This window comes from Oreochromis aureus, linkage group 16, assembly GCF_013358895.1.
Source record: "Oreochromis aureus strain Israel breed Guangdong linkage group 16, ZZ_aureus, whole genome shotgun sequence".
Lineage (NCBI taxonomy): Eukaryota > Metazoa > Chordata > Actinopteri > Cichliformes > Cichlidae > Oreochromis > Oreochromis aureus.
This window is the reverse complement of record NC_052957.1, coordinates 25,216,752-25,243,679: the sequence shown is the minus strand read 5'-3', so window position 1 is coordinate 25,243,679 and position 26,928 is coordinate 25,216,752. Positions and strand designations below refer to the sequence as shown.

The window sequence follows — 26,928 nt, the reverse complement described above, 5'->3', positions numbered from 1 at the left end:
TGAACATGGACTTGCAGGAAACAGCAAGATGTTAGTGATAAAAGATGGTTTCCTGGCAAAAGCCAGTCATAATTTGATAACAAGGACACCCACAGTACAGGCACATTATGCAACAGCAGCTCTGTACTGGATGAGTTACAACATATAGTCATGCGAAAAAAAATAAACATCCATTATTGCTATGAAGTCTGGTGAAAAACATCATAACCCAGAACAAGCAGACACCATAATCCACAACATTCACAATACTGAATATCATCCATCCATCCATCCATCCATCCATCCATCCATTCTTCCGCGTATCCGGGGCTGGGTCAAGGGGGCAGCAGACTAAGCAGAGAAGCCCAGACCTCCCTCTCCCCAGCCACCTCCTCCAGCTTGTCCAGTTGGACACCAAGGTGTTCCCACCAACCCGTCTGTCAATCTCCGGCTCCCTTCTCCCATCACTCATGAACAAGACCCCGAGATACTTAAACTCTGCCACTTGGGGCAGGAACTCATCCCTGACCCAGAGTGGGCACTTCACCCTTTTCTGGCTGAGGACCATGGCCTCAGATTTGGAGGTGCTGATTCTCATTCCCACCGTTTCACTTACGACCTGCGGTCTACAGTGTCCTGGTGCCTCGTGCACTTACACTTACACTGAATATCAGATGAATAAATATTTCATCATTGCCTTCAGACTGTTGGCCTCAACAGGTTATACTTGACTAACTTTAGTTCTTGCTTACGTCCCCCCTGTCCTTTTTGTTGCCTTTTTTTCCATGTTTTTTCCTGTTTTTTTCTACCTATTTGTTCCTTTTCCCTGTCCATGTTCATGTATTTGTGTATTATGTATTTGCTTATGTTTAGGAGGCTGTTGCCATCTACTAGCATGGTAGTGGCACTCTTGGTAGTTAAAAATAGGATTCTCACAACCTGTTGATCAATCAAAGGCTAAATCAGATAAAGATCTCCTAATTGCCACTTTCCACTTGTGCTAATCTAACATTTTTAGGAGCTGACCTGTTGTTTTTGTGCTGAAATTATAATGTTTGTACAAAGCTTGATGTTTTAAAAAGCAAGAGAGAGGGAGAGAAATTCTCCCCTTTTGAGCACTTTCATGTGTAATGTTAATATCTCATTCTTGTGTTGAGGTTATTTTTAATCACATATCATACAAATGTCTCTCGAGCAATGACAGTAAATAATCCATCTTTAAAAAGTGATAAAAAATACTATCTAGCGTGTTTCTATATAGTTTCTAAATAAGAACGTAAAGGTCTTAGTCAGAAGCCTAAAACTTTAATTACTAACTTTCTGATCATTTTCTTTATTCTGAAATCTGAAACTTTAAAGTTCTTTAAAAAAACTGCGTAAAGAAATTTAACTTTTATTAGTTTTCATATGACTGTCATACACAAAATTATCTTTAGAAAGGATCAGATCCACTTTTACTGGTCGATTAGTGCTGTGAAAATCATATCAACAACATCTGAAATGTGTGACATCCTCGGAAGTTCAAAAAGCGAAGAACTTGAAACCACTGATAATTTCAGGTTACAAGTGCTGAGCTACACATCTCACCATTTAGGAAATAATTTGCCTGCTTGTGAGCAATGGAGGAAATTTCTGTCCGTGCTGAATCTGCTGAACAAGACAACCCAAAACCATCAACACATCACACAGGTACGAAGTGATAGATTTATTTTAACAGCTGTTATTACTGTTGCATAATTCAGTTCTTTTTCTTCTCTTTTCAGGTCCAAACAGCTGTAAGGGGAATCGTTATTTAGGTGTCATTGTGTTTTGGAGTCTGCTGGGTGTTTTACTTCTAACTAGATTTGTCACTCATGGTGTCCACTGTGAGTCTGATTCTTCATAAATAATTGTTCAAACTGCCACTGAGTGCTGAATAAAATTTGACAAACTAAACAATGTTCAAAGTTTTTATGATTTAAAACAAATCAGAAGCAGTCTAAGTATGAATGCACAAGATGTTTTGTGATGTCTCAAAAACCTGTCTTAATTTATTTATTTCAGACTTCATTATGATTGAGGAAAGAGACAGCCTGAATGCAAATCTCTCCGCTGTGAGTAAAAAACTTGCCGTCATGAGTGAGGAAAGAGACCTGCTGCGTGCCAACCTCTCTGAAAATCTCAAAGAGTTTGAAAGGCTTCTGAGTTTGTACAAACAGAGTGAGTCCTTTCATTTACCGTTGTCTTTACTCAGAAAGTCAGTGATTCAATTCTCTAGCAAATACTGTTCTCCTTTTCTCTGACTGAGAAGAAATGTAATTAACTTAAATTAATCAAACTTAAATGCTGCATTAAGAGACCAAATATGCATTATCATTGGGATTGTGGCTCTTTAAGACTTTGCACTCACTGAAATTCTTCGAAATTCATAAAGTCAACTCAAGAAAGTTGCTGGAGGATATTTCATTTAATTTATTCCTATCCAGCCATTCTCTTGCGCTTATCCAATTCAGGGTCACTGGAGCCTATCGCAGCTACCATAGTGCAAGAGGCAGGGTACAACCTGGACAGGTGGCCAGTCTGTTGCTGGGCCAACGCATAGAAACACACAACCATTCCCACTCACATTCTCACCTATGAACAATTTAGATTCACCAATTAACCTAACCCCAGTAATACCACCATGAACCACATTGCCGAACTGCATCACAAAATCTAACCAGTATGAAAATGCTGAAATCGATTCCTTTAAAGAAATTGTAAGTTGCATTTATAAATTAATGAATCTACAACAAATAGACCTCAATATAGGTAGTTACAGTCATTCCATCTTAAAACAGACTTTTTCTTTTTTAGAACATTCTGCTTGACCATCACACGTTTACATACAAATTTTATGGTTTGAAGTTTGAAGTTTGAAAGTATCTAATGGGTGCTGTGATAATTTAGCATTATTTAAATATATCCAAGACATTTCAAGATATATATCTTTTGAAAAATGGTTCATTAATTTATTTTTAATTCTTTTTTTTTTTTTTACACATTGAAATCTGTGGCAATGTTTGAACGTTAATATCTCACAAACTAAACGACTGGTTCTTATATAGCACTTTTCTACTCTGCTTGAGCAGTCAAAGCGCTTTATACAACATGCCTCATTCACCTAACCCAGGGGTCGGCAACCCGCGACTCCGGAGCCGCATGTGGCTCTTTAGTCCTTATTTTGCAGCTCCGGGTGGTTTGGGAAAATAGAAGAAGTATTTCGCTGAAGTGCATTTTATTTGTGTTTAGTTCTTTTTTTTAACTTGTAGTTCTAAATTGGAAGATTATTGTCATTTTGAAATATAAAAATAAAATTATATCTTATTATTTTTTTTCATCGCTCAAAATAAGAGTCACACTCGCGGAAGCCGGTGTACCCGCCGACTTTCAACCCCAGATAGGTCAATTATGGATCTTCGGATCCACATTATGTCGGCAGCTGTTCTCCACCATGAACTATGTTAAAAAGAAACACCGCTCACGCCTCACAGATGACAGCTTACAGTCCTGCGTAAAGATGAAAGCCCCGATTTGCAGACGCTGTGCGCCGAGGTTCAATTCAATTCAATTCAATTCAATTCAATTTTATTTATATAGCGCCAAATCACAACAAAAGTCGCCTCAAGGCGCTTTATATTATACAGTAGATAGCACAATAATAAATACAGAGAAAAACCCAACAATCATATGACCCCCTATGAGCGGGTTCGGGATCAGAAGTCTCATTGTAAACATATCACGGCAGACTCGACGATGTTTGCATGAACATGCTTTTCAGCATCTCTTTATTGACCACTTTTCACACGCGGTTGCTGTACGCATACAGCCGGCTTTTCAGCTCACAGCCCGACAACACAACACAGGCCCGGCCCTAACCAATCTGGCGCCCTAGGCAAGATTTTAGGTGGCGCCCCCCTACATCGGCAGTGTAGTGTATGTACTCACAAGAAACCGAATAGCTTTGTCTTTGACCTTTTTTTTTACTTAAAGAAAGCAAATTCACAATCAGAATAATTAACAAGATAAAAAATATATGAATAAATAAATGAATACAAAAATAAAAATGAATATATGAAATTCAATAAATTTTACATACATAAACACAATAAAACGTGTCAACAAGTTGGATAAAATAAATTAAAAATACAATATAAATAAGGCACTGCACAAAACAAGATATTAAATAAACCAGTATGACTTTAACAACTATATTACAAAAAGGGGATCCTACAGAGTTCTCTAGTTGTGCTTTTTAACACTGCATTAACTAGAATGACTTACAAATTACTGTACACCACCCCTCATCAACCTCACATCACCTGCTACAGCCTTACTCTCCTAGTCTTTCTTGCAGCAAAGTCATCTACAACATCATCATATGACAACTGATTTGAGACCACATGATTTATGCTTATGATGGAAAGTCCACTGAGACGTTCTTGCATCATAGTAGATCTCAGGTAGGTTTTAATGAGTTTGAGCTTAGAGAAGCTTCTTTCAGCAGCAGCCACTGTAACAGGAAGAGTGGCAAAGATTCTCAGAGCAACCCACATGTTGGGGTAAATTTCTGCCAGCTTCTTCTCATGCAGGAAGGTCAAGAGTTCCATGTTTGTCATGTTCTTTGATGGCAATGGTGGGAAATTCTGCATTTCCATTGCAAGTTCTGTGCCATTAATGTCCGGCTGGCTGTCATGGGTCAGAGTAGTACTCAGTGTTTGGCACTGCTGTAGCAGCTCTTCTTTTGTAAGTTGTGGAAATTGAGGAGTACTCCAAACTTGTTGTGCTGCTGAGGTGGAGGCAACAGGAACACCGCTTGATGCTGCTGCAAAACTGGTGGGTTGTGCTGCTGAGGTGGAGGCAACAGGAAGACCGCTTGATGCTGCTGCATCATGGCTGGGTTGTGCTGCTGATGCTGCATCACTGGTGGGTTGTGCTGCTGAAGTGGAGGCAGCAGCGGTAGATGTGGTAGATGGCCCAGGGTGGGATTTAAAAACTTCAACAGTGCATCTGAAGAGAGGAGTATGTGACACCACTGAGTATTAAAGTCTAATAATAAAAACATATGATTCCAGGAATAAAATGAAATGATATAATATAAATGAAAAACCAAAGAGATATATGTATGATGTTAACTGATATGCAAATTAGATTAGATTCAATTTATTGTCATCATTACAGTGAAATGCTGAATAGCAGAATGCAAAGTAACAGTATAATATCATATGAGAATGTTATGTTATGATTATCTTTGACCGAATCACAGCAGTGCTCATATTAAAAACAGCATTCCCTCTCATGTGATATTGCTTAATTAACATTAATGATGTGCACTTTAACAACTAGGCTCACAACTATAATATATACAGGGTGGAAAAGTGACTATTACCTGCAGGGTAAACGTTAGCTAACCAGAAGGCAATAACAATGTAAACAAAAACACCTGCTTAAAAGATGAATACAAATGAGGAATGGTGGGAAAGGTGGGAGTACTGTAATTACCTAACGTTACATTATTATTTTCCATAACAATTTAGCCCCCTCCACAATATTAAGTGACGTTAAAACAGTTAACTAGCTATTTATTGATTAGCAATTAGCGAATCATGTAACATTAGCTTAATGCTAAAAATTTAGGTTACTATCACATTCAGACAAATAATTTCATGTAGGCTAACGTTACCTACCTCTGTCTTTTTCTCGTTTCTCCTCTTCTTTTCTCTTTTTTTCTTCCCTGGGCACCTGACAGTTTTGGCCGTTTTGACATCTTGTGTTGATTTTTGATGTGGTGACGCCCAAAAGGAACCATGATACTGGGAAGGAGGGGCGCACCGTCGGGGGGGCGGCGTAATGTTGTAACAAATAATATTTCTATTAAATAAGCTTTACTTTGCATTTTAATTAACGTGGGATTATTTTTGTATTTAGAAATAATAGTACCAACTTTTTTTTTTTTTTTTTTTTTCAACATTTGTGGCACTGGCGTGGCGCCCCCTGATGGACGGCGCCCTTAGCATTTGCCTATACGGCCTATGCCACGGGCCGGCCCTGACACAACAGCAGAGAGAGCACAGGCTTTAAGGCGGCGAGGCGCGATTGCGGGTGCCGCTCAGGTGCGTCCGACTCCCATGCAGCGGCACTGCAGACCACGCCCCGCCACATACATTAACCAGGTAAAATACATATTTAGGCAGAATTTTGCAAATATCTTTTTTTTTTTTTTTTTTTTTTTTTAGCGGCATAGTGCTTTTTTTCCAATTACTTTTTAAAAGGGTGGCGGCTCACAACAGTTTTTGTTTGCTACATGGATCATTTTAGTTCAGCTGGGTGTCTTTCCTTTTGTTATATTTCTTTAAGAGTTTAAAATGTGTTAATTACATAAATAAAATGTAATTTTCTCTGTAGCACTTCATGGATTACATAAGCAACACACCTTAGTTGCTCTGTGGATTCTTTTAAAAAGCAGTTAAAAACCTTTCTGTTCAAACAAGCCTTTTGTTGATCTACGTATTTTATATTCTTTGCATTATTTACATTTGATCTTTTACATTGTGTATAATGTCTATTGATTGTATTGTTTATTTTAATATTTGTGTACAGCGCTTTGTGACTGCCTGTCTGTGAAAAGCGCTTAATAAATAAACTTTACTTACTTACTTTAGATGTTCGCACAAAGCACAAAGGTAAAAAACAATATATACAGTGTTATCTTCATTTTAGATTTCAAAAAGTATTTGCGGCTCCCAGTGTTTTCTTTGTGTGGAAACCGGGTCCAAGTGGCTCTTTGGATGTCAAAGGTTGCTGACCCCTGACCTAGTCTAACATTCATACAAGCACTTTTCTTTGCAGGAGTGCTGGACTTTTTTCATATTTTAACTAGCCAAAATTTTTTTGATGTATTACAGATTCTAATTTATTTTGATGGTAATAGAGGTCAGTGAAAATTTCAGTCTTTTATCTCTAAAATGTTTTTAGATGTTCAAACATTGCCTCAGATATCAATGTGTGAACAAAAGGCCTGAAAGTGGGTTAACAGACACATCTATGCATTGTCTTCCACTTATCCAATTCAGGGTCTTGGGAGGCTTGGCGCCTATCCCAGCTGCCGTGGAGTGAGAGGCAGGGTACAGTCTGGGCAGGTCACCAGTCTGTCACAGTGCTAATACAACAGTTCTAACCACCATGCAGTCATAATATTTGTTGTCAGTCTCATCAGCAACATGGTCATTTCAGCCAAGACAATAATAGTTTAGTATCAGAAATGAATGTGATCACAACACTGCCATATTTGGCAAATGAAAAAAGCACATCATTGATAAACTGGATCTGGGTCCAACTTTCACCAACAAAGTGATCACACAAACAATTAGTCTAGAGTGTTTTCATCCTCTTATTTTTTGACACAGTCCACTCTGTTTTAATTTCCCAGCAGGAAATGTGTCCCTTGGACTTTACTGTTCTTGTTGGTGTGATTGATAAAAGCAAAACTACACAGCAAAATCGCCAATGTCAAATTGACACTGTGAGTGTTAAATTTAACACTAGAAAAGTGTCTATATGTGTCCACTCTTTTGAGTGTTAAATTAACACTTTTCAAAGTGTTATATTTTTAACAATGAGCTAGTGTTATTTTAACACTGCACAGAGTTAAAGATTAACACTGAGTTACACTGACCAGTGTCAAAAATATTCTACACTGGTGTTAAGTGTTAAAAAATTAACACCGAATAGTGTTGGTAGTACTTTACACTAGCCCTGGTGTTTAAAAATTCAACACTGAATAGTGTTAATTTTCTAACACTAACACTAGTGTCAGTCAAATCATTAATACTACCAGATTACAATAAACTCCCATTAATCTGATATCTCTACTGCTACAAGTAACCCCTAACATCTACCCATTACAAAGAAATACAAGACATTAACGTTCCAAAATACTTTGTATTCTGATACACCACAAATAAACAAGTTATACAAAATTACAGTATGGGACAATGTACATTTTGTCATCAGTGCCATTTGAAAATTGCCTATCATAAGGTCTATAGTACACCAGATCATCTACAGAGATCAGTGCAAAGACATCTAATCCATCCTCAATAACAAATGCATTTAAGTGATCATTGAAATATACTGTTGAAGCCTTACAAGTTAGAAGATAAGCAATGTAATCTAACAATTATATTGACAATCTTACTGAACAAAGGCATCTCATTTTCAACACCAGAACAAACATACATCCCAACTTGATATCTGTATCATGGTATCAGTTGACAAACAGTCAACAACAGATTGTTTTGCATGTGCATGGATGTCATTAACCAGTTCCTCCAATGAAACAACTAAACACTGCACAGTACTTTCAGGAACTCCTGATGATTGTACCTGAGCAATAACAGAGCTGCACATGTTCAGTATTTGCCTTTTTTCAACTGGAACCTGTGTAGCAATTGTCATGGGATGAGCCACATTTACAGGCTGTGAAACAGAGGTTCCATCGTTAGGTACAGGCTCAAAAGTATTGATGACCTCAGAGTGAAGACAGTCTCCATGTGCTCGGAGTAAGTGCCGCTTGTAATCAGAGTACGTGCGAAAGATAAATGAACATCCAGGCTCTCCACAGGTCAAACGTAAAAACCTTCCTGGGTACAAACCATGCTGGAACTTCAAATGTTTAAATAACACTGAGCAACTTGTGTGGTGTATCTTGCAAATGTAACAGATGAACATTTCCAGTCAAAGTGCTGAATAGTGGATATCTTTAAACTGTACAATGAAGACTTCCTCTTGTTTCCCTGACCCGAGGACTCTCCTTCACACTGCCAACATCAATGCCATACACGGTGGTCTGGATGAATGTGTAGAAGTTGTTCAATGCCTTGTCAAAGGACACGGCAAATAAAAAATGTGCCTTGAAAAGTTTTGCCTTGTCAAAACCTGCAACTCCCATCTGTGTCACACAGGGAATGACCTTTGATCTAGGACAATGTAGAAACTCTGGATGATGTTCTTTCTTTCTCCAACACACAGGACGAATGGCTGAGTGGGGCCAGCCTTAAGAAAAGCCTCCGTGCTACCTCCCACCTGAGGGAGAGAAAGAAACCAAGTGATTCACATTAAACAAAATTGGTAATCTGATGTTGAGGCATAGCTGCCTGAAATTATGACAATATTAAAATGTTTCACTCTCGCGCACAATTATTTTTGTTTCAATGTGTACATTTAGTTTTAATAGAAACAATAACATGTCAGTCCTGCAACACCAAGCCTGTCTGGGATAGATACATCTGCTGCACGTTGGATCACCTTGCCATCTTAAAATATCAGCCCTTGATAATTTGCATCTGTTCTCATCAAAAGAGAAATATACAATTCTAAAAATCATACCTTGATGAATTTCATTAGGTGGTGAGCAGCATCTGATGTGCTAATCTTTGAAGACTTCCTCCCTTAGATGTTGGAGGTACAAGTGAAGCAGCAAAAGCTGGCAGCCGCCCATGAGTCCCAAACTACAGAATAGGAATTAAGATCATCACAATTACTGTCATTTAAAGGACCACAGCAGTCATTTTTCCACGTTATGTAATACCATGATGACATTTTAGACACCGATAATTTTTCAAATAAGGCAGTTTTCCAGTGCCTTGGTATACAAATTTCTTTCTAGAGACTTAAAATCTTCTGGCCACCACGTGAAGTACATATATCGAGTCATAACAATAGTAAGATCACGTAACTTTTTTTGTGTTCAAACTACATTAAATGTCATTTCAGATTTAACATGTTTGTAAGCTTGTTTTCATACCATACACAAATTAACAGAAACCCAATGTGATTTAGAAAATGGACAGCTGTATTCCAATTTGTAGTAAAGGTTTACTGGTATGGTCCAGTGATATATTGTGTTGTGGGAATTAAGCAAATGCTGTAAAGGCATGCAAAATCTACCATTTCCAACTTACACTTACCACCCTCGTCAGAGTAACGCTGTGCAGAAATGAGCAGCTCATCCAATTCTGTACTCTGAGACAGATTTTTGCAATCTTTGATGATCCTTGGCTTGGTTGGCCACTTTGCAAGGAACTTAGCAGACACTTCCTCCCCAACAAACAGCATTGTGAAGTCTTGGTCAACCTTAAACACAAAGTGTAACAACAGAAACAACACATTAACAAGAAAACAAACAAAGGAACCACAAAGCTGTCACTAAATCATTTTATGCCTTACCAAGCCAGGTGTACAGAACTCTTGGGAAAAGGTCCAGGACAGTAGAAGCTGTGGCAGGTTCTTGAACCACTTTTGCCTATGTTGAAATGTCACCTTCATGTTGTCTTTGACATGTTTCATGTCAGTTGAGTGCCTCTTCCTTGCATTCATCACCTGACAACAGCCTCACATTTGAACACAGGTTATGAGGAGTCTTGGGGCTGTCTTGAAAAGCTGACTTTGATTTCTTCATCTCTTGTCAGGAACCAGCATATCACCACCTTCCAAGAGTAGAATAAGGTCAAGCATATAACACCATTTCTTTGCAAAATATCTAGCATGTCTAGTCCCTTTAGACTGAGCTAAAATTCATTTTGTTAGAAAAAACATCCTTGGTCCATCTTTAAGTAGTACAAGCTGTGTAACATGACTGCAATACAGTATTCTCTCAATTATTGCAGGGGTCAGTAGAAACCATATTTCTATTTTTTATATATATTTTAAGCCATAAAAACCCTCCCACTCTCTAACAAACCCTAATATAACCCTGTTATTCATTTTAGACTAGAAAATAAGAATAAAAATAAGTGTACACATTAGTTTTGACTCTCACTGAACTAACAAAGCCAATCCCTCCACATGCTTGTACTCTCTTGTTACCTCGGCCAGGTCCGCGGCTCTGAACCGTGGTAAAGAGACCTCTGGCTAATACGTCGGGTTGTCGGGCTTGTAGCTTTACTGTCAGCGAACACAGTGTAAAGTCGAGTCTTAACAGCTTTCTTACAACCAGGCACTCCTTTTGGCGGCAGTGGTTATTATTATATTTACATGCTTTCTTCTTCCATTTCTCCTCGGTAACAGCTCCTACTTTCTCCCTAACTCGCGCTCAAACACACAACGTTCTCCCTACAGCACGGACTACACTGCCCATGAGGGCCTGTAACACTCTGCCCTTATTGCCTTCATATTAAATCATTTTTGGCTAATGACCAAAAAAAAGTCACTTCAAGGGCCAAATTGCATTATACTTCTTCACCTCAATATACAGGCCGCAAGAAGGGGTGACGTGGGCCGCAAGTGGCCTCTGGGCCGGGAGTTTGAGACCACTGACCCTAAGGCTTTGGCAGTTTAATTAAAAAATAAATAAAAGGCATTTAATAAAAACTGTGACATATATTAAGTAATATTCATTACAGTCTGCCAATAGCCAGATTATGCTAAATGAATATTAGGAAAGTAACTGGTACTTTGCAGAGTTCTAGCTAGCAGTAGCCCAGCTAAACAAAAAACAGTTAAAATTCAAATATGACACTTAAAGATGATGTATTTTGATATAAATACTATTTTTTTTACTAGTTATCATGTTACTTGTTCTAACATCAATCTAAAACTTAATATTTAACCGAATAAAACTTACCGCAGCAGCAAGAAAAAATGGCGACCGAAGATTCTGAAATGCGAAGCTCCACAGGAAATGAAGGTGTGGTCTAATTTAACACCCACAGTGTTAAAATGCAGTAACGACTAAAATCCACACCAACACTTTTCAGGAATCAACTCCCGATGTGTTATTTTAACTCGATTAAGTGTTGAACTAACTCGGAACTCTGTTGAATTCTACTAACACTGAAAAATCAACACTGGCATTTTTGCTGTGTATTGAAGTACTAAAATTGCAATTAATTAAACAGATCAAATGAGCATTGTTATATAGTTCTTTAAATATCATTCACTAAGTTGCTGAACTGGTACTTGTTGGTAATTTCTTCCAGAAAAAACATGTCCTGTAGGATGGAGCAGCTTCAGCCATAGCTGCTATCTCCTCTCGGAAAGATCTGGTTCCTGGGATGCAGCCAGAAAGGACTGCAGAGACAGAGGAGCAGATCTGGTGGTTATTGACAGCCCTGAAGAACAGGTACAGTGTTTATGTATATGAAGGGCCAGGAGTGACAAAATGAATTAATAAACACACCATTAAATAATTAATTAAATATTTCATTAATTAATTAAAATTTGAATTAATTAAATAAATAAATATTAAAGTAATTAATTAAATGCCTATTCATTTTATTTAAAACATTTATTAAATTATTTATTTATTTCAAATTGTATTCAATTAATGACACGTTTGAGTAATTAATTATTGACATATTTAATTAATTATTCATTTTAATTTATTATTTTACATTTCAATTTTCAAGTAATTATTGAGACATTTAATTAATTATTTCATGATGTATTTGTTTAATTCATTTTCATACTTAATTAATTAATTTAGCATGAAAATTATTATTTATTTATAAATAAATAATTATATATTTATATATATATATATATATATATATATATATATAAATAATTCTCTTTCTTTCTTTTCTTTCTTTCTTTCAAATTGTAATTAATTAATTAATTAATTAAATGCAATTTGAAATAAATAAATAATTTAGTAAATGTTTTAAATGAAATGAATGGGCATTTAATTAATTATTTAAATATGTATTCGATTAATTAATTCAAATTTTTATTAATTAATGAAACATTTAATTACATATTTACTGGTGTCTTTAATTGGTTCATTTTGTTACCTCCTGGCCCCATGTATGGTTGTATTATTATGTTGTAAATGAATATTGAAGTTAAAAACTTCGCTCAGTTTTGAAAAAAAAAGAAGAAACTTTCAGAATTTAATCAGCACATATCTAGACATTAAATCACGTAACAACATCGATAGTTTTGCTTCATTGAGGGGAAAATCCCTATTACCAAAAGACATTTTTCTTTTTCCTTTTTTTATTTGGTGGTTCTTATAGTTTTACTATTAAACAATGAACATTTTTCTTAATGTTAACACAATCAGAATAAAGTAAAAAAAAACAAAAAACAATGATGAATATGGTTATTTTACATTATATTTGCTGAATTAAAGTGCATCAGCAAAATCTCTTCAAATCTTTTATGAACCTTTTTATGAAGGAAAAAGGTTTTTATGAAACAAAACAAAAAAAAAACAAACAAACAGCCTGTTGATAGTGGGGCCAATCAGGAGCTGCAGGTCAAAGCCAACCCAAAACAGCTCACCCAAGGAGGGGCCTGCTGAGACTCTTAAAGGCACAGTACACACATATGAAAAACAATACAGACATACTGACACACACTGATCCTGTATACGGCCAGGGCCGTAACACCACTGAGAGAATATATTAGCATCTTGATCACCTTGTGTTGACAGCATCAACAAGTTTTTGTTGACAATGATTTATTGATTGTTGGAAAAAATAAACATGACAAATGAATTAAAGGTTTGAGTGATTTACAGCATGCTGCAGGTTAACTAGTGATTTACTGTATGAGTTGTTGTTTGATGTGGAGCAGTATAAATACGAACAACTACCACTGTATTACTTTACTGCTGAACAAATCCTTTAAACCAGAGTAATCTAAGGCAAGTTCTGAAGTTGTGAAGCCACGTCACTGCAGTCCCATTAATCAGCTGTATAGTATTACAAAGCTTTTATGACTTAAAAAACACATAACAAGGATCAGGAAAAGAAGTGTGCATCAGAACCTCTGATGGCCAAATTTTTACTTTGGCCAAAATACAGACATTTAAACCTTTGAACAAAAAGTTGCTCAGTCTGCATCAAACACGTGTAACTGTCCATACCATAACTGGATGGAAGAGCTTCAAAACGTGCCCTAGAATTACACATTTTTTAAAATGTTTTTCAGTATTAAAGTGAAGCCAGTGATAAATCAGTACATTCACTGGTGCACAGTACATCCCATTTAGCACAATTAGAATCATTTGAATCAGCTAACAAATTGTGGTATGATTTAGCTACAGTGAATCAGCTTCAGTTGTAGTGTACAATTTAAAGACTAAACAATTGTATAGAGTTGGAAGAATATTTTAATGCAGAACATTTGTACATTTTTCTGTAATAAAAATTTATTTTTTACTGAATAAAAAACTGATCAAACTAAAATTTAAATAATTTAAAGAAAATTATACAACAAATAGTGGTGGGCGGATCGATCCAAATATCGATAGTATCGATCCCAAGTCGGGATCGGTATCGGATCAATACTAGCCTGGTTAGATCGATTCTTTACTTTGAGTTCTGCTTGTTTGCTATGCTGTGCTTTTGGCAAAAACAAAACAGCCAGGTCGCTGGACTAGCCGCTCCTGTGTCAGCGGAGAGCAGGCACACTTTGCTCCCCCCGCGCCCCCTCTCTTATGTTTCGGTGTTGCGCTGACACTTCACGTGACTTAGACACTTTGGGGGTTATTAAGTTGTTTACATATTAATTATATTTTTACCAATTGTTTTTGTTGTTGAAAATTTTAATTGTAATTTTCGTATTATAGTTTATCAACACTATTTGTTTTAATTTGTTTACTGGTTTGCGTGCACTTAAGATTAAAAAAAAAGAAGAAAAAAAAAGATCGCCACCACGGCAGACCCGATGGCATTTTCATGCTTCGCCGCATCATTTATTCTTACAATAATCACATGGTTGCTGTAACAGTACATTCAACGGCTGCAGCTCTCCCGCTGCAGCCGTACACATCACCACCACCAAACCTGCAGCGGCATCGCAGAACACGCCCTGCCACATACCCCCATCGCCCGCTTCACCCCACCCCGCGAGCAGGTGAGGGAATCGGCCCGGACCATCGGCGCCCCATGCCCCGGCCCAGCGACGGCGAAGTGTCCACTCTAGCGGTCGCCCGTGCCTCCAGCGGAGGCCTGATGGCCACCCATATGGCAAGCAGAGGCGGCGGAGCAGGAGTGGAAGTGAGCCGGGGCTCAGAGGCAGCTGGGCAGACGGCCGGCACGCAGGACCATGCAGCCTGCGTGCCAAAGCGGACAGCATGCCGCCCTCAGGCAGGACCCCCGCGCACCTCGACCTCCATCTCCAGCTTGGCAGGTCCCGTTGGCGCGCCAGCCTCCGGCTCACCCCGAGCCGCGCGCTGTCCACCCTTACAGTGATCACCCGGTTGCTGTAACAGTAGCCTACATTCAATGGCTGCAGCCCTCCTGCTGCCAGCTGTACACATCAACACCAAAAACAACAACAGCACAAGCAGCGCACAGGTTTTAAGCCGGTGAGGCATAATTGTAGATGCAGTGAAGGTGAGTCCACCTCATCTCTGCAGCAGCATCGCAGACCACGGCCGCCACAATAATAAAGCATTTTTATTTAATTATAAATAAATTATTTCTCCTAATTATGTCCTGGGTTTTAAGTAATTAATAATACAAAAGGAAAAATCACAAAAAACACTTAAGGTCATGAAAATTAATTGCGATTTAGCAATTCAATGAGGCATCCACCTGATTTATTGAAAAGTATCGGTATCGGTATTGGTATCGGCGATACTGGCCCGTATTTACTTGGTATCGGATCGATACCAAAATATGCAGTATCGCACACCACTAACAACAAATATTTGTGCAGTGACAACAGACAGCAAGTAGATGTGTGCTAATCCAAGGCCCAAGACCAGAGTGATGGATCTACAACAGACATGACTAAAGTAAATCTGCTGGTTAGCTGCACAGATACAGTATAATCACAAAGCATAAAAACTTGTGCTGTCAAAATGAACGCGTTAATTGTTGAGATTAACGTGAAACATTTAACGCGTTAAAAAATTTAACGCTAATTTCCTGTAATCTAAGACCTTTAAACTCATGAACAGCTCTGGAGGAAGGGGCAACATTGCGCTATGCTGGCGTTTGGCCTGACAGAAATGATTAGAAGAAGAAGAAGTGATACCATGCTACTATAGCTAACACATGCAAGCATGGATGAGGATGGACTTTCGGGTGGAAAGTTTCTTTTTAAGAAGTTGCCTGACGGCTTGTTGGACAAAACGAGAGTAAAGAGCACAATTTGCAAAGGTGAATTCAAGAAGCAGTTGATCACTGGTGTATCACCTGAGAGCAAAACACCCAACTGAATCCGCCTCTACGGGACCTCGCCAGTCTACGCTTCAGGAGTATGGTGCTCGTGGATGAATAACAAAACATATGAGAGAAAAATTAACCAATTCCTAAACTGCCGACCAGTTAGCATAGTAGAAGATGATGGACTGAGAGAAGTCATTCGCGCTGCATCAGGAGATGTGTGTCACAATCCGCCCTCAAGAGGAACCATTGTGTTGAGACCCCGTGCTTTGTATGAGGACCAGAGGGCTCAGGAGTCCAGTAAGCTTGTACAAGTAAGGAACGTTGGTCTCACCGGAGACCACTGGACTTCGGTGAACAACGATAATTACTTGGGGGTCACGGCGCATTTTATTGATAACAACTTGACTTTACAATTGTTTGCACTAACAGTGAGTAAAACTGAAGAGAGACACTCTACAGGCGTGTGCTGACCATTTTCTGAGTGTTGCAAACAAATGGAAAATCAGGGACAAACTAACCACGCATGGCACCGACAGTGCTCGTAACATGGTTGCAGCCGCCAGGCTACTTCCATTTGAACACAGCCCTGCATGGCCCAAATTCTGCAAAGAACTGTCACAGTTTCTCTTAATGACAGCACATTTGAAAGGGCTCTGGCCAAATGTTGCAAGATTGTTGGACATTTTAAGCATAGTCTAGCAAATGCTCAGGAATTAAAGGCACAGCAAGCTGCACATGGACATCAAACAGAACCACTTGTTCAGGACGTTCCAACAAGATGGAACTCCACCCTAGAGATGATCAAGCGGATCCAGAGAAACAAATCTGTGCTGACCACCGTCCTGGCTCAGCAAAACAACAAGGTTACCATGTTGACTGACCAGGAGCTTCACAGACTGCAAAAGCTGGAGGAACTACTTGAACCTTGCAGGTAAATCATTTTGTTTCTCGTGATTGTATGTCTACCTTTGTGTTCTAGCTTTGTCTTCAAGTATGTTCTCCCCCTCCACTTCTCTGTATATTTTCATATGTGTTATTTATGTTTGTCTCTGTGTGATTAATAGAAAAATACAGACTTGATCTTCCTATTGCAGATATGTTACCGAACTGCTGGGGGGAGAACGGTATGTCTCCTGCTTCATGGTGTTGTCAGCCTTGTGTCATTTGTTCAGGATTATGGAGCCCTCAGATGATGACCCAGTCTACGTTTTGAGGTTTAAAAAGGTTTTTACCACAGACATAGCTCAGTGGAGGGACGGCAGCAATCTCACATGGCTGAAGATCGCTACTGCCCTTGATCCCAGGTTTAAAGACGTTAAGTGCCTTTCCAAAGATGAAAGAAGAGAGGTGTGGGCTTCTTCAGTACATGACCTTCTGATGGCAGAGACGCGTGCACACCAACCATCTGCTCAGACAACAGAGGAACCATCACCAAAGAAGAGCAAGATGTCCATCTGCTTGCTGGGTTCTTCTGATTCAGATACAGAGGAAGATGCTATAGACCACTGTCTGAATCTGTACAAAGCAGAGCTCAAAATTGACATAGGAGAGTGTCCACTACAGTGGTGGTTAAAGAGAGAAGGAGCACATGCCAGGCTGGCACCTATTGACTGTGCACGAGAAAATGCTAACTTCCTGGTTTGAGGCCGGATGTGGGGTTGCACATTTCCGGTAGCTTTACTTTGCGGTAAATCGCTACTGCGAAGATATACTCCAAAATCATGTCCAAAACTTGAAAACGGAAAGATTGCGTTAAGTTCCAAAGAGCAGAAGGTGGGAACACTCACCACTGTTGTGTCACAAAAGATCTAATGATAGATTTTGACGTTTAACCACTTAAGCCCCACGTCTCCAGTACCGGGGCAAAAGGAGGAGATCACGTTTAATCGGTTATAACGCGGGTTGAGAAATATAAGTCCAGACATGTGTGGTATCCACAGAAACCTCATAATCTCAGCTAAAATGTCATATAAACCATTTCTACAACCACCAAACACACCGAAAATAAGCCGCGATTAAACGAGCAGTTACGTGAATGCGCAGAAGTCCGCTAAACAAACAAAACCGAACCAGAAATTCTTCAGACTTCATGTAAGTAACCGGTTAAAGATAGGCTGGTTAGCTCCCAGAGCTATCACTGACTCCACACACCAAGTTTCACCACAATCAGACCAAAATTCACTGAATTAGCCGCAAAAGAAGACCACAAAAACACACAGCGGCGCAAATGCGCTAAGACAGAAATTGGCTTACCGTCCCGATTATTTTCGCCGGTAGCCGGTAACCACGTGATTGACGTTTAAAGAGTTTAGATCGATCGGTTGTTTGCATCACTCAACACAAGCAGAACTGCATCACTGCAGCATAAGACACATCGTCCACATTCAGAAGCACATCTCTGTATAGTGACTGGTCTTATTCTTTAAACAGGCAAATGTTCAGCATTCAAACTACAGATGAACAACAGTCACAGATGTTTCCCGTTATGTCTATATCAGCGAGTCAAGTACACACCTACACAGCATGTTAACAAACCGTGAAAAAAGCCACACAAAAAATGAACGATTGCTGGTGAGGGTTTCTATACATTAGTATGTATGAAGGGTATGTTGTGACTTACCTTCTAAATTAAAAAGTGCAGTACTGGATGTCCACGATGTCCACGCATCAAAAAAATAAAATTGGCTACTTGATTTCACCTATCGCTGGTTATTTTTAGAACATAACACCCGCAATAAACGAGGGACAGCTGAGAAATATAACATTTGAATCCCTTTTCTCTTTTGCTCTGAGGCGTGGGGGCAAAATATCGACAAGTCCATGAACATCATTTACAGTTATATTGGGTAAATGACCAAGACATCTATAGAAATGTAAATCGACGCTTAATTCATTCATTTGGTTAACTTCTTTTGGACATTAAACAGGGCGCGAATAGGACACCGGAAACAAAGCTCCACACAGGATTTTCCGCACCGGAACTAGCATATGCTATCGTGCACATAGTCAATTGCACGCAAGTACCTGTCAACCCCTGCAACCACAGTGCCTTGTGTCACGTTCTAAGCCTAGGCGTGCATTGAATGCAACAAGAAATTGGCCCCACTCATACACCACCCAAGAAAGAACACAAACAGTAGTACCTTGTAAAGTGCTACACAGCCATTTATTTGCTTCAGCAGTGAGCAATGCCAAAAATAACAAACAAAACTCCCTAGAGGTCCCTATGCTTTCCTACACAAATGAAAACCAACCAAAAGACAATGCACTTACCTAACTTTCTAACGAAAAACAGGAGCAAACTTAAGCAACAAAAATGGCTTCTCTCGCCTGCTAGGCTGCTGCAGTGAACAATATATACAAGGTGAAAAAAAATACACAATTGCTACTTTACAAATCTATTTATAGCTATTTACAAGATTAAGGTTCTAATGCCAGACACACACACACACACACACACACACACACACACACACACACACACAATGGGCAAAGACACTCTACGAAACAACGAATCAAAAGCACAGGCTCTTTGTTGGATGGTGGCGGCTCGGGGAGAGGGGGACCAAGTGCCTGTCATCTGGTGGTTAAATACTGGAGGTGATCAACCAATTATCCAATCCGAGGACAGGAAGAGACTCCACCCAACTACTCAGCAGGCACGCCCAGGTGTCTACCCCCTAAGAAAGAAAAGGGGAAAAACCCACAGCCATCCTCTGGTGGGAGGAATCACACATAAAACAAACACTGACAACATTGGATCATAACACTTGTGAGAGCTTATTCTCACACTCAGGTCACAGAAAATTGTGAGATTGATTAGTTCATCTTTTTTAATCTATTGGAACCACCAATAAAAACTTAAAACACCTAGCATGCAGCAGCTTCAAGGATGGTGCATTATGTAGCTACAAGACCCTTTAGATTTACACAAAATGATAGCAACAGTGATAACTGTTATAATTATTTTTTTAAATCATAAAAGCTATGTTGTACACCAGATTAAGCGGACAGTTTAAAGGATTTGTTCAGCAGTAAAGTAATCCAGTGATAGTTATCTGTATTTCCACAGCTACAAAGGAAAAGAATAACTGTTGATAATTATTTGGCAAACAATTTTTCAAATTGTAAAGAAATATCAGTGTATGCAAAGCAGACAATCTTTTTGTGTGATGGCTTCTTTTTGCACGTTCTAGCATGTGGCTTGTTGAAATTAGGAGCGAGGAATATAACTGCGCCTGTGAAATGAAATTGTTTCTATGATTATGTTTTTTCTCAGGTGCAACTTATGACATAAAATAATTCTATAGTTTATAGATAAAATATGCAGATAAAATTGTGGTTTAAAAGTAAAATGTTTTCTCTTCATATTAAACAGACCCTTCTCTCTATGATCACCATAAAAAACGCTTGGATTGGTTTAAATGACAAAGAACAGGAGGGAACATGGAAATGGGTAGATGGGACTCCACTGACTCTGATGTAAGTCTTCACTTTGGTTCAGTTCATTACTTTACTAGTTCATTCATTACTATTCAATTTCCAAAAGATTTCCAAAATTTTTTGCCACACTGAGCCAAGGCAGTAGTTATTATATCACTCGAGATGTTTGTGCAGTCTGGGCTTGTGTGTTTCTCAGTATACTTTGTGTAGTAAAAGTAAAAGTAAATATATATTATGTCCATTTTTATCTGTAATTTGGTGATTTTAATGTACAGTGTATTTATAAACACTCAAAGCTGCTGATGGAAAATCAGGCTGACAAAACTCCTCACGCAAACACCAAAGGCTCATTTTTCCCTCAATAATAATAAAATAATGTTGTCACTGACCTGCTAGGTACTGGGCAACAACACAACCTGATAATGGTGGAAAACAGGACTGTGTTTATGTCACAAAGGATGAGAGAAGGTATTGGGGTGATGGTTGGTGTTTGACAGATAATCGTCAATGGATCTGCGAAAAAACACCAAACCCAAGTAAAGTTTCTTTAAGATGATTTATTCATAAATGTTTTGAAGTTTTATCTCTGATTATAATTCTAGATATTAATTGTCCTCTGTTTTATTTTATAATATCATGTGTTTTGTTGTAGCTAACATAAAAAGCTAACATAACCACTTATATTTAGCATGGCTAAATATAAGTGGTTATGTTTGGGGTTTCTGATTGTTTTTTATGCTAGTGTTTAATGTTTTCATTGTTGTATTTGTTAAATGTTTTTATTAGTAGATTGTAAGGTTTGTTGTGTTATATTGTGATTATGATTATTAATCTTACTAGTGAGTCTTAAGTGAATAAAGTGTCCTTAGATCTTTGTGATCAAGTCTTTGGAGGACTTTAATTAATTAAACAGAAATCAAATAAGCACTGTTATACAGTTCAGAAAAAAACCATTCAATAACTCAAATATTACTTGTTTGTAATTTCTTCCAGAAAATACATGTCCTGTAGGATGGAGCAGCTTCAACCATAGCTGCTATCTCCTCTCTGAAAGCTCTGCTTCCTGGGATGCAGCCAGAAGGGACTGCAGAGGCAGAGAAGCAGATCTGCTGGTTATTAACAGCCCTGAAGAGCAGGTATAGTGTTTATGTATGTGTGAGTTATTGAGATGTAAATACATTTTGCAATTCAAGCTCCTATTTTTAATGTAAATAACTTTTTCTCATTTTGAAAAACAACGAAATGTTTCTATTAATCTTTTCAACATTTAATCAACACATATCTAGACCTTAAACACTGAAACAACTATAATTCTGTCACAGTGTGAGACAGACACTTTTTATACAGATTAGATTTCTTTGATTCGATATAGAATTTAATGAAACGCTTTTCATTTTTGCTGAATTTTAATTTCAAAGTATACATTTTTTGTAGTGTTAACACAAAATAAAGTAAAAAAAATCATGAGCGTTTTAAAACATGTTTAATGTTCTACAGCAGGGGTAGGCAACCTTTCTGATGACGAGTGCCATCTAAAATTTCCTCAGAAGTCAATGTGCCATATAATTGCATTAGCAATAAATTTAATAACGCTCTATATGAACAGTTACACACTATATAGAACAACTTTATAGAATTATATTTGTTCGCAGATGTAGGCAGCTATCAGCGAATAGTTATCAGCTATTTTGAAACAAAAAAAAAGACACTTTTTATCAATAACAAGAACAGCAAATGAACTGTACAACAGAAAATGCAAATGCTATTTATGGTCTCCTCACAACAATGATAAGAAAAATAAACTGGACCAATATGGCATGTTTGTTAATACAGAGACACACATGTTAATGTGATCTCTGGTCTCCCACTCAGAGACACAGGTCTCCGAGTGTCCAGCATTCAGACGGCTACCTGAGGTCACACTTCGTTTGAGAGAAAATCTGCTCACACAGATATGTAGAGCCAAATACTGTCAATAGGGCCTCTGCAATGTTCTTAAGACAGTTAAACTTGTCAGGTAGTGATGTCCAGCAGGTGAAAATGCAAGCTCCATGAACACGCACAGCTGTAGATTCCAGCTGCGTTCGTAGTTTTGCAAACTTTGACCCCCACAGACTCGAGCTTTTCAGTTCAATGAGCTGCATTTCGATGTCGCATTAACTGGCATTAACTCAGCCAGTTAATGCAAGACAAACCCAGCTGCTCATTAAACCTTTCTGGTTTGATCAGAAAATAAAACATTGGTCCATACACCTGAACATCCCGAAAACTACGTCTACGGATGTATCCGAGTCTACAGATGTATCCGTGTATTTCCGTGGTGCTGATGCTGCGCTGAGTGGACAGCTGCTGAAGCATTTGAAGTGTCGAAATGTGGAAATTTCAAAATTGCTTGAAAAAACTGCCAGCTAGCAACGTCCCCCTTACCGGTAGGCTAAGTGATTTTTAGCCAATTACAAGTTGAATCTGGTAGTTGGGTTTGTTAGCTAAGAAGCGGCACAACTAATGTGTCTATGCGAGCTAATTTGCGATGTGCACCGCTGGCATTTATTTTTTAATCCACGTTCTCAGATTAATTCACTGGGTGTCGTGCCCAGGGCTGGACTAGGACAAAAAATCGGCATTTGGACTAAAGACCGGCCCCCCAGATATTAAAGCCATAAAGCCTTTGAATGAAAGCAAACACTGTTGTGACAGTGATGTACACTTTCTTGTTGGTATATATATGATTTCTATACATTTCATGTCAGATAAAAACTTTGGTTGTAAGATTCAGATAATTATTTATCAAAAGCTGGACATTTTACATGAGAATAAGAAAGAAAAGTATTTCCTTGTCCCCCCCTTTCCCTGTTAATGCCCTGCCTGGCCCCCTGGCAAAACTTTCCTAGACCCGCCCCTGCACAGTTATCAGCTGTCAGCTACTTAGAAATAGATCCTGGTGTTATTTGTCTCTCAGAAACAGTTCATAACTTCCCTTCAACTCATTCATGCCACCTAAAAGGTAAACCTGTTTCTCCATCACCTGTTCAGCTCTGATGATTCAGTAAGGACATCTCCTGGTTTCATCTTCATGTTTCCCTCTCACCAGATAACCAAACCGATATCATGACCAGCAGCTTTTAAAGCTGTGGCTCCAGCAAACATCAGCTGAAACTAGAAATTAATATTAAATAAATTCTAACAACAGCTGATCAAGCTTAAACATGCTGCAGTTGTTTAGCGCGACATCCGCTGGTTTCCTCTTTCTGGCGCAAAGTGGGCGATAAACAAACAAGAGAGAAAAGCCGATCAGCTGATCATTGATCAGTTTCATGATTGAAGTAGCAACAGGAGAGTGAGGGGCGAGAATGAGAGAAGAAGAGGCAGCTGCAGCTGCCACCCAGCTGTATAGAAACTCCGTCATGCTAGCTAGTACGCAGTACGAGTTATTGTAACTGACGGTAAAAAGTCAGCACAATGAAAATAAACTACACCTAAACTTGGTTTATATCTGACCCAGATAGACTCCAGATAGACTAACTTCTTACCTGTTCACCTTCTTACCAGTTCACCTGACACTCGGACCAGCGGCCGCCTCGGGTCTCTCCTCCTCCCTCCCCTTTCCCTCATCCACCTGCTGGCCTTTGTGGAAGCGCCGCCATTGCCACCACCAAACAACGGAGTTATTTTTACACACCGGCCAGCATCTGGCCAATCCACCACCTTTCACTGTTCATACCGTTACCAAAAAAAACCAAAAAAACACCGGCCCATAAAAACGAAATATCTCCCGATGGCCAGTCCAGCTATGGTCATGCCATCAGTTAACCCTTCGCGTGCCAGCCATGGCACGCATGCCCGGAGTTGCCAACCCCTGTTCTAGAGTGTATCACAGAAATCTGTTTAGACAGAAATTGTATGGGGGAAACAACCTGTCAGTGGAAGAATACACAGAGGAAGAATAAGGAAGTGTGGCAGTGTAGCAAGGATAAGGAAAACAGGACATGGAAAAGATGCCAACGAATGCAGGGGATGCAGCATACATTGCAGGAAAGAGCATTTCCTATGAGGCATTGGCCAAGGGGCAGGAGTGACCGGAAGTCCAGTAACCTACAGAATATTATTGCACTATGTTTAGTTTCCACAGCACATGATTTTTGGTTGTGATATTCTATGTGTTTTAGTAAAAATTATGTTTTAGTAAAAATGTGTATTAGATTTATGACATGAGCAGACACCTCTAAGAGTCCACGGACAGAATATATTAACATTTTGACCACGCTTGTTTAGACAGTATGAAGAGATTTTGGTGGCAATGACTTATTGATTGTTGAAAAAAATATGACAAAAAGAATTAACGATTTGAATGAGTGAGTGTTTTGCTGTGTGAGCTGTCATTAAATGTATCTTCAGTGTTGCACCAAATGTGTTAAAGAAAATTCGAAGTTTTAATTAGGGCTGGCTTTGAATTTTTAAAAGAGACTTTTAGATACAATAAACTGCATAGACTAAAACGGTGTTTTAAAGTAAAATAAAAAGTTTTTCCTTCATATTAAACAGAACTTCCTGTCTACAATCAATACAGAAGTTTGGATTGGTTTGAATGACAAAGAACAGGAGGGAACATGGAAATGGGTAGATGGGACTCCACTGAATGTGACGTAAGTCTTCACTTTGGTTCAGTTTATTCCTTTTACTGAATTTTCAAAAGATATTGGTTAAACCCAATGGTGGTTGTTAAACACAATGGTGAGCTTACATGTCAGTGGGTGGATCCCAGCTGCACAACCAAAAGTTTAAAGATGTGTGCTAATAACTTGTTTTGGCCACAGGGGGTCAGAAGAAGTTCTGAACTGGTGTGCTTTGCCATCTGCAGAATTTATGCAAGCGTGTTTAAAAACCATCATGTCCTGAAAAGACAAACCCAAAACTATGTTTTTCTCATCCCCATCGTTATTTGAAATTTGGTGATTATAATGTGCATTGTGTTTATACTCAGCAAAATTAATTACAGCTTCTCTGACCCCCCCCCCCCCCACACACACACACACACAAGCAACACACATCTTGATTTCAAGATCATTTTTGTTGCTGACTTGCTAGGTACTGGGGAAGATATCAGCCTGATAATGGTGGAGAAGAGGACTGTGCTCATGTCAGAAGTGATGAAAAAAAATCTTGGAATGATTTTTCGTGTTCATCTTCTTTTCAATGGATCTGTGAAAAAGTTCCAGAAAACAACTGATTTCAGAGAGATGACCTATTCATAAATGTTTTGCAGTTTTATCTTTGACTGCAATAAGTATAATTCTGTATTTCAATTTTAGCCAAAAATGACTAGGTGTTTAGTCTCTAGGTGTGTTTTTTTGCTGTTGTTTTTTTTAATATATATGTTTACTTTTATAATATACCATATTTTCCGCACTACAAGGCGCACTTAAAATCCTTTAATTTTCTCAAAAATCGACAGTGCACCTTATAATCTGGTGCGCCTTATGTATGAATTCTGGTTGTGTTTACTGACCTCGAACCAATTTTATGTTGTACACGGCGCTCAAACATCTGTCAAAAAATGCTTTAGTATGACTTTGGTAAGCTATGAAGCAGCACCGCTTGCTGGATTGTCGGAGCATTATGGCTACCGTAGTTAGGAGCCTCGCAGAGTAATCTGGGTCCAAAAACTCTGTCTGCTTCAGGTCCCAAAGTCAAACAAACACTGCAGCATCACTGAGAGTTAAAAACAAATTTTTTTATCTTTAATAAAATGATTAGCGTTGCTGCTTTACCTGGTGTTACAATTGAGTTTAACATCCAGGCATCCATGAAAGCAGAAGTTATTAAATTTAACAGAGTTCGAAGTTAGCAGGAGGTTAGCTCGCTAGTTTCCACCTAAACATGATATAGCATGTTCTGACAGAGAGAATTCTAAAAAAATTAAAACGTACATCTCTGCTATCACTTCCAAGATAAATGAAGGCAGAAAACTAAACAGTAGTGACGTTTGTAGGGTTACTGAAGTTGGGATCGCTAGCGACACAGCTATGTTAGCATAATATAAACAGCGAAGCTGGGAGGATGAACGCTAACTTTTTTCCACTCGATAAAAGTTAACGTGAGGGTTACCGATGGTTAGGGACAAATGCAATCGCATGGCAGGATGCTGTAAACGGACCAAACTTCAGTCAGGAGAACAACTGAGATAATCCATCCACAATACCAGGTTAGTCATTAATATACTGCAACAACATGGGAATAGAGCAGCAGCGAGAGAATTCAACACTAATGAATCAATGGTACGGAATTGGAGGAATCAGGCCTTATGGCCTGAAAAATACGGTAAGTAGTTAAGTTTTGGTTTCATGTTTGTTTGTTTTTATTGTGT

General features: G+C 38.6%; 2 protein-coding genes across 3 annotated transcripts; both read left to right on the top strand.

The window, feature by feature from the left end:
• Positions 1–1,542: 1,542 nt before the first annotated feature.
• Positions 1,543–26,090, top strand: LOC116331610 (C-type lectin domain family 17, member A-like). Of its 2 annotated transcripts, none has more exons than XM_039600525.1 (9): positions 1,543–1,668; positions 1,722–1,844; positions 2,023–2,178; positions 11,976–12,118; positions 20,500–20,603; positions 20,961–21,100; positions 21,558–21,700; positions 25,107–25,207; positions 25,650–26,090. In XM_039600525.1, exons 1-9 carry the CDS (start codon positions 1,599–1,601, stop codon positions 25,789–25,791), a joined length of 1,122 nt encoding a protein of 373 aa, XP_039456459.1. In that variant the 5' UTR covers positions 1,543–1,598; the 3' UTR covers positions 25,792–26,090. The 2 variants fall into 2 exon arrangements, with proteins under 2 accessions (XP_039456459.1, XP_039456460.1); XM_039600526.1 differs by having other exon boundaries at positions 1,549–1,668; positions 1,743–1,844.
• LOC120433732 lies at positions 15,665–17,907 on the top strand. Its single transcript, XM_039600527.1, has 2 exons — positions 15,665–17,052; positions 17,216–17,907. Exons 1-2 carry the CDS (start codon positions 16,712–16,714, stop codon positions 17,763–17,765), a joined length of 891 nt encoding a protein of 296 aa, XP_039456461.1. The 5' UTR covers positions 15,665–16,711; the 3' UTR covers positions 17,766–17,907.
• Positions 26,091–26,928: the final 838 nt, after the last annotated feature.

Excerpts from the sequence above, each read along its gene's own strand:
- LOC116331610 (XM_039600525.1), top strand. The coding sequence starts at position 1,599 with ATGGAGGAAATTTCTGTCCGTGCTGAATCTGCTGAACAAGACAACCCA. Across the intron at positions 2,179-11,975 it reads TCTGAGTTTGTACAAACAGA|AAAAAACATGTCCTGTAGGA; the intron begins GTGAGTCCTTTC and ends AATTTCTTCCAG. Across the intron at positions 20,604-20,960 it reads GGGACTCCACTGACTCTGAT|GTACTGGGCAACAACACAAC; the intron begins GTAAGTCTTCAC and ends CTGACCTGCTAG.
- LOC120433732 (XM_039600527.1), top strand. The coding sequence starts at position 16,712 with ATGGCCCAAATTCTGCAAAGAACTGTCACAGTTTCTCTTAATGACAGC. Across the intron at positions 17,053-17,215 it reads GAACTACTTGAACCTTGCAG|ATATGTTACCGAACTGCTGG; the intron begins GTAAATCATTTT and ends TTCCTATTGCAG.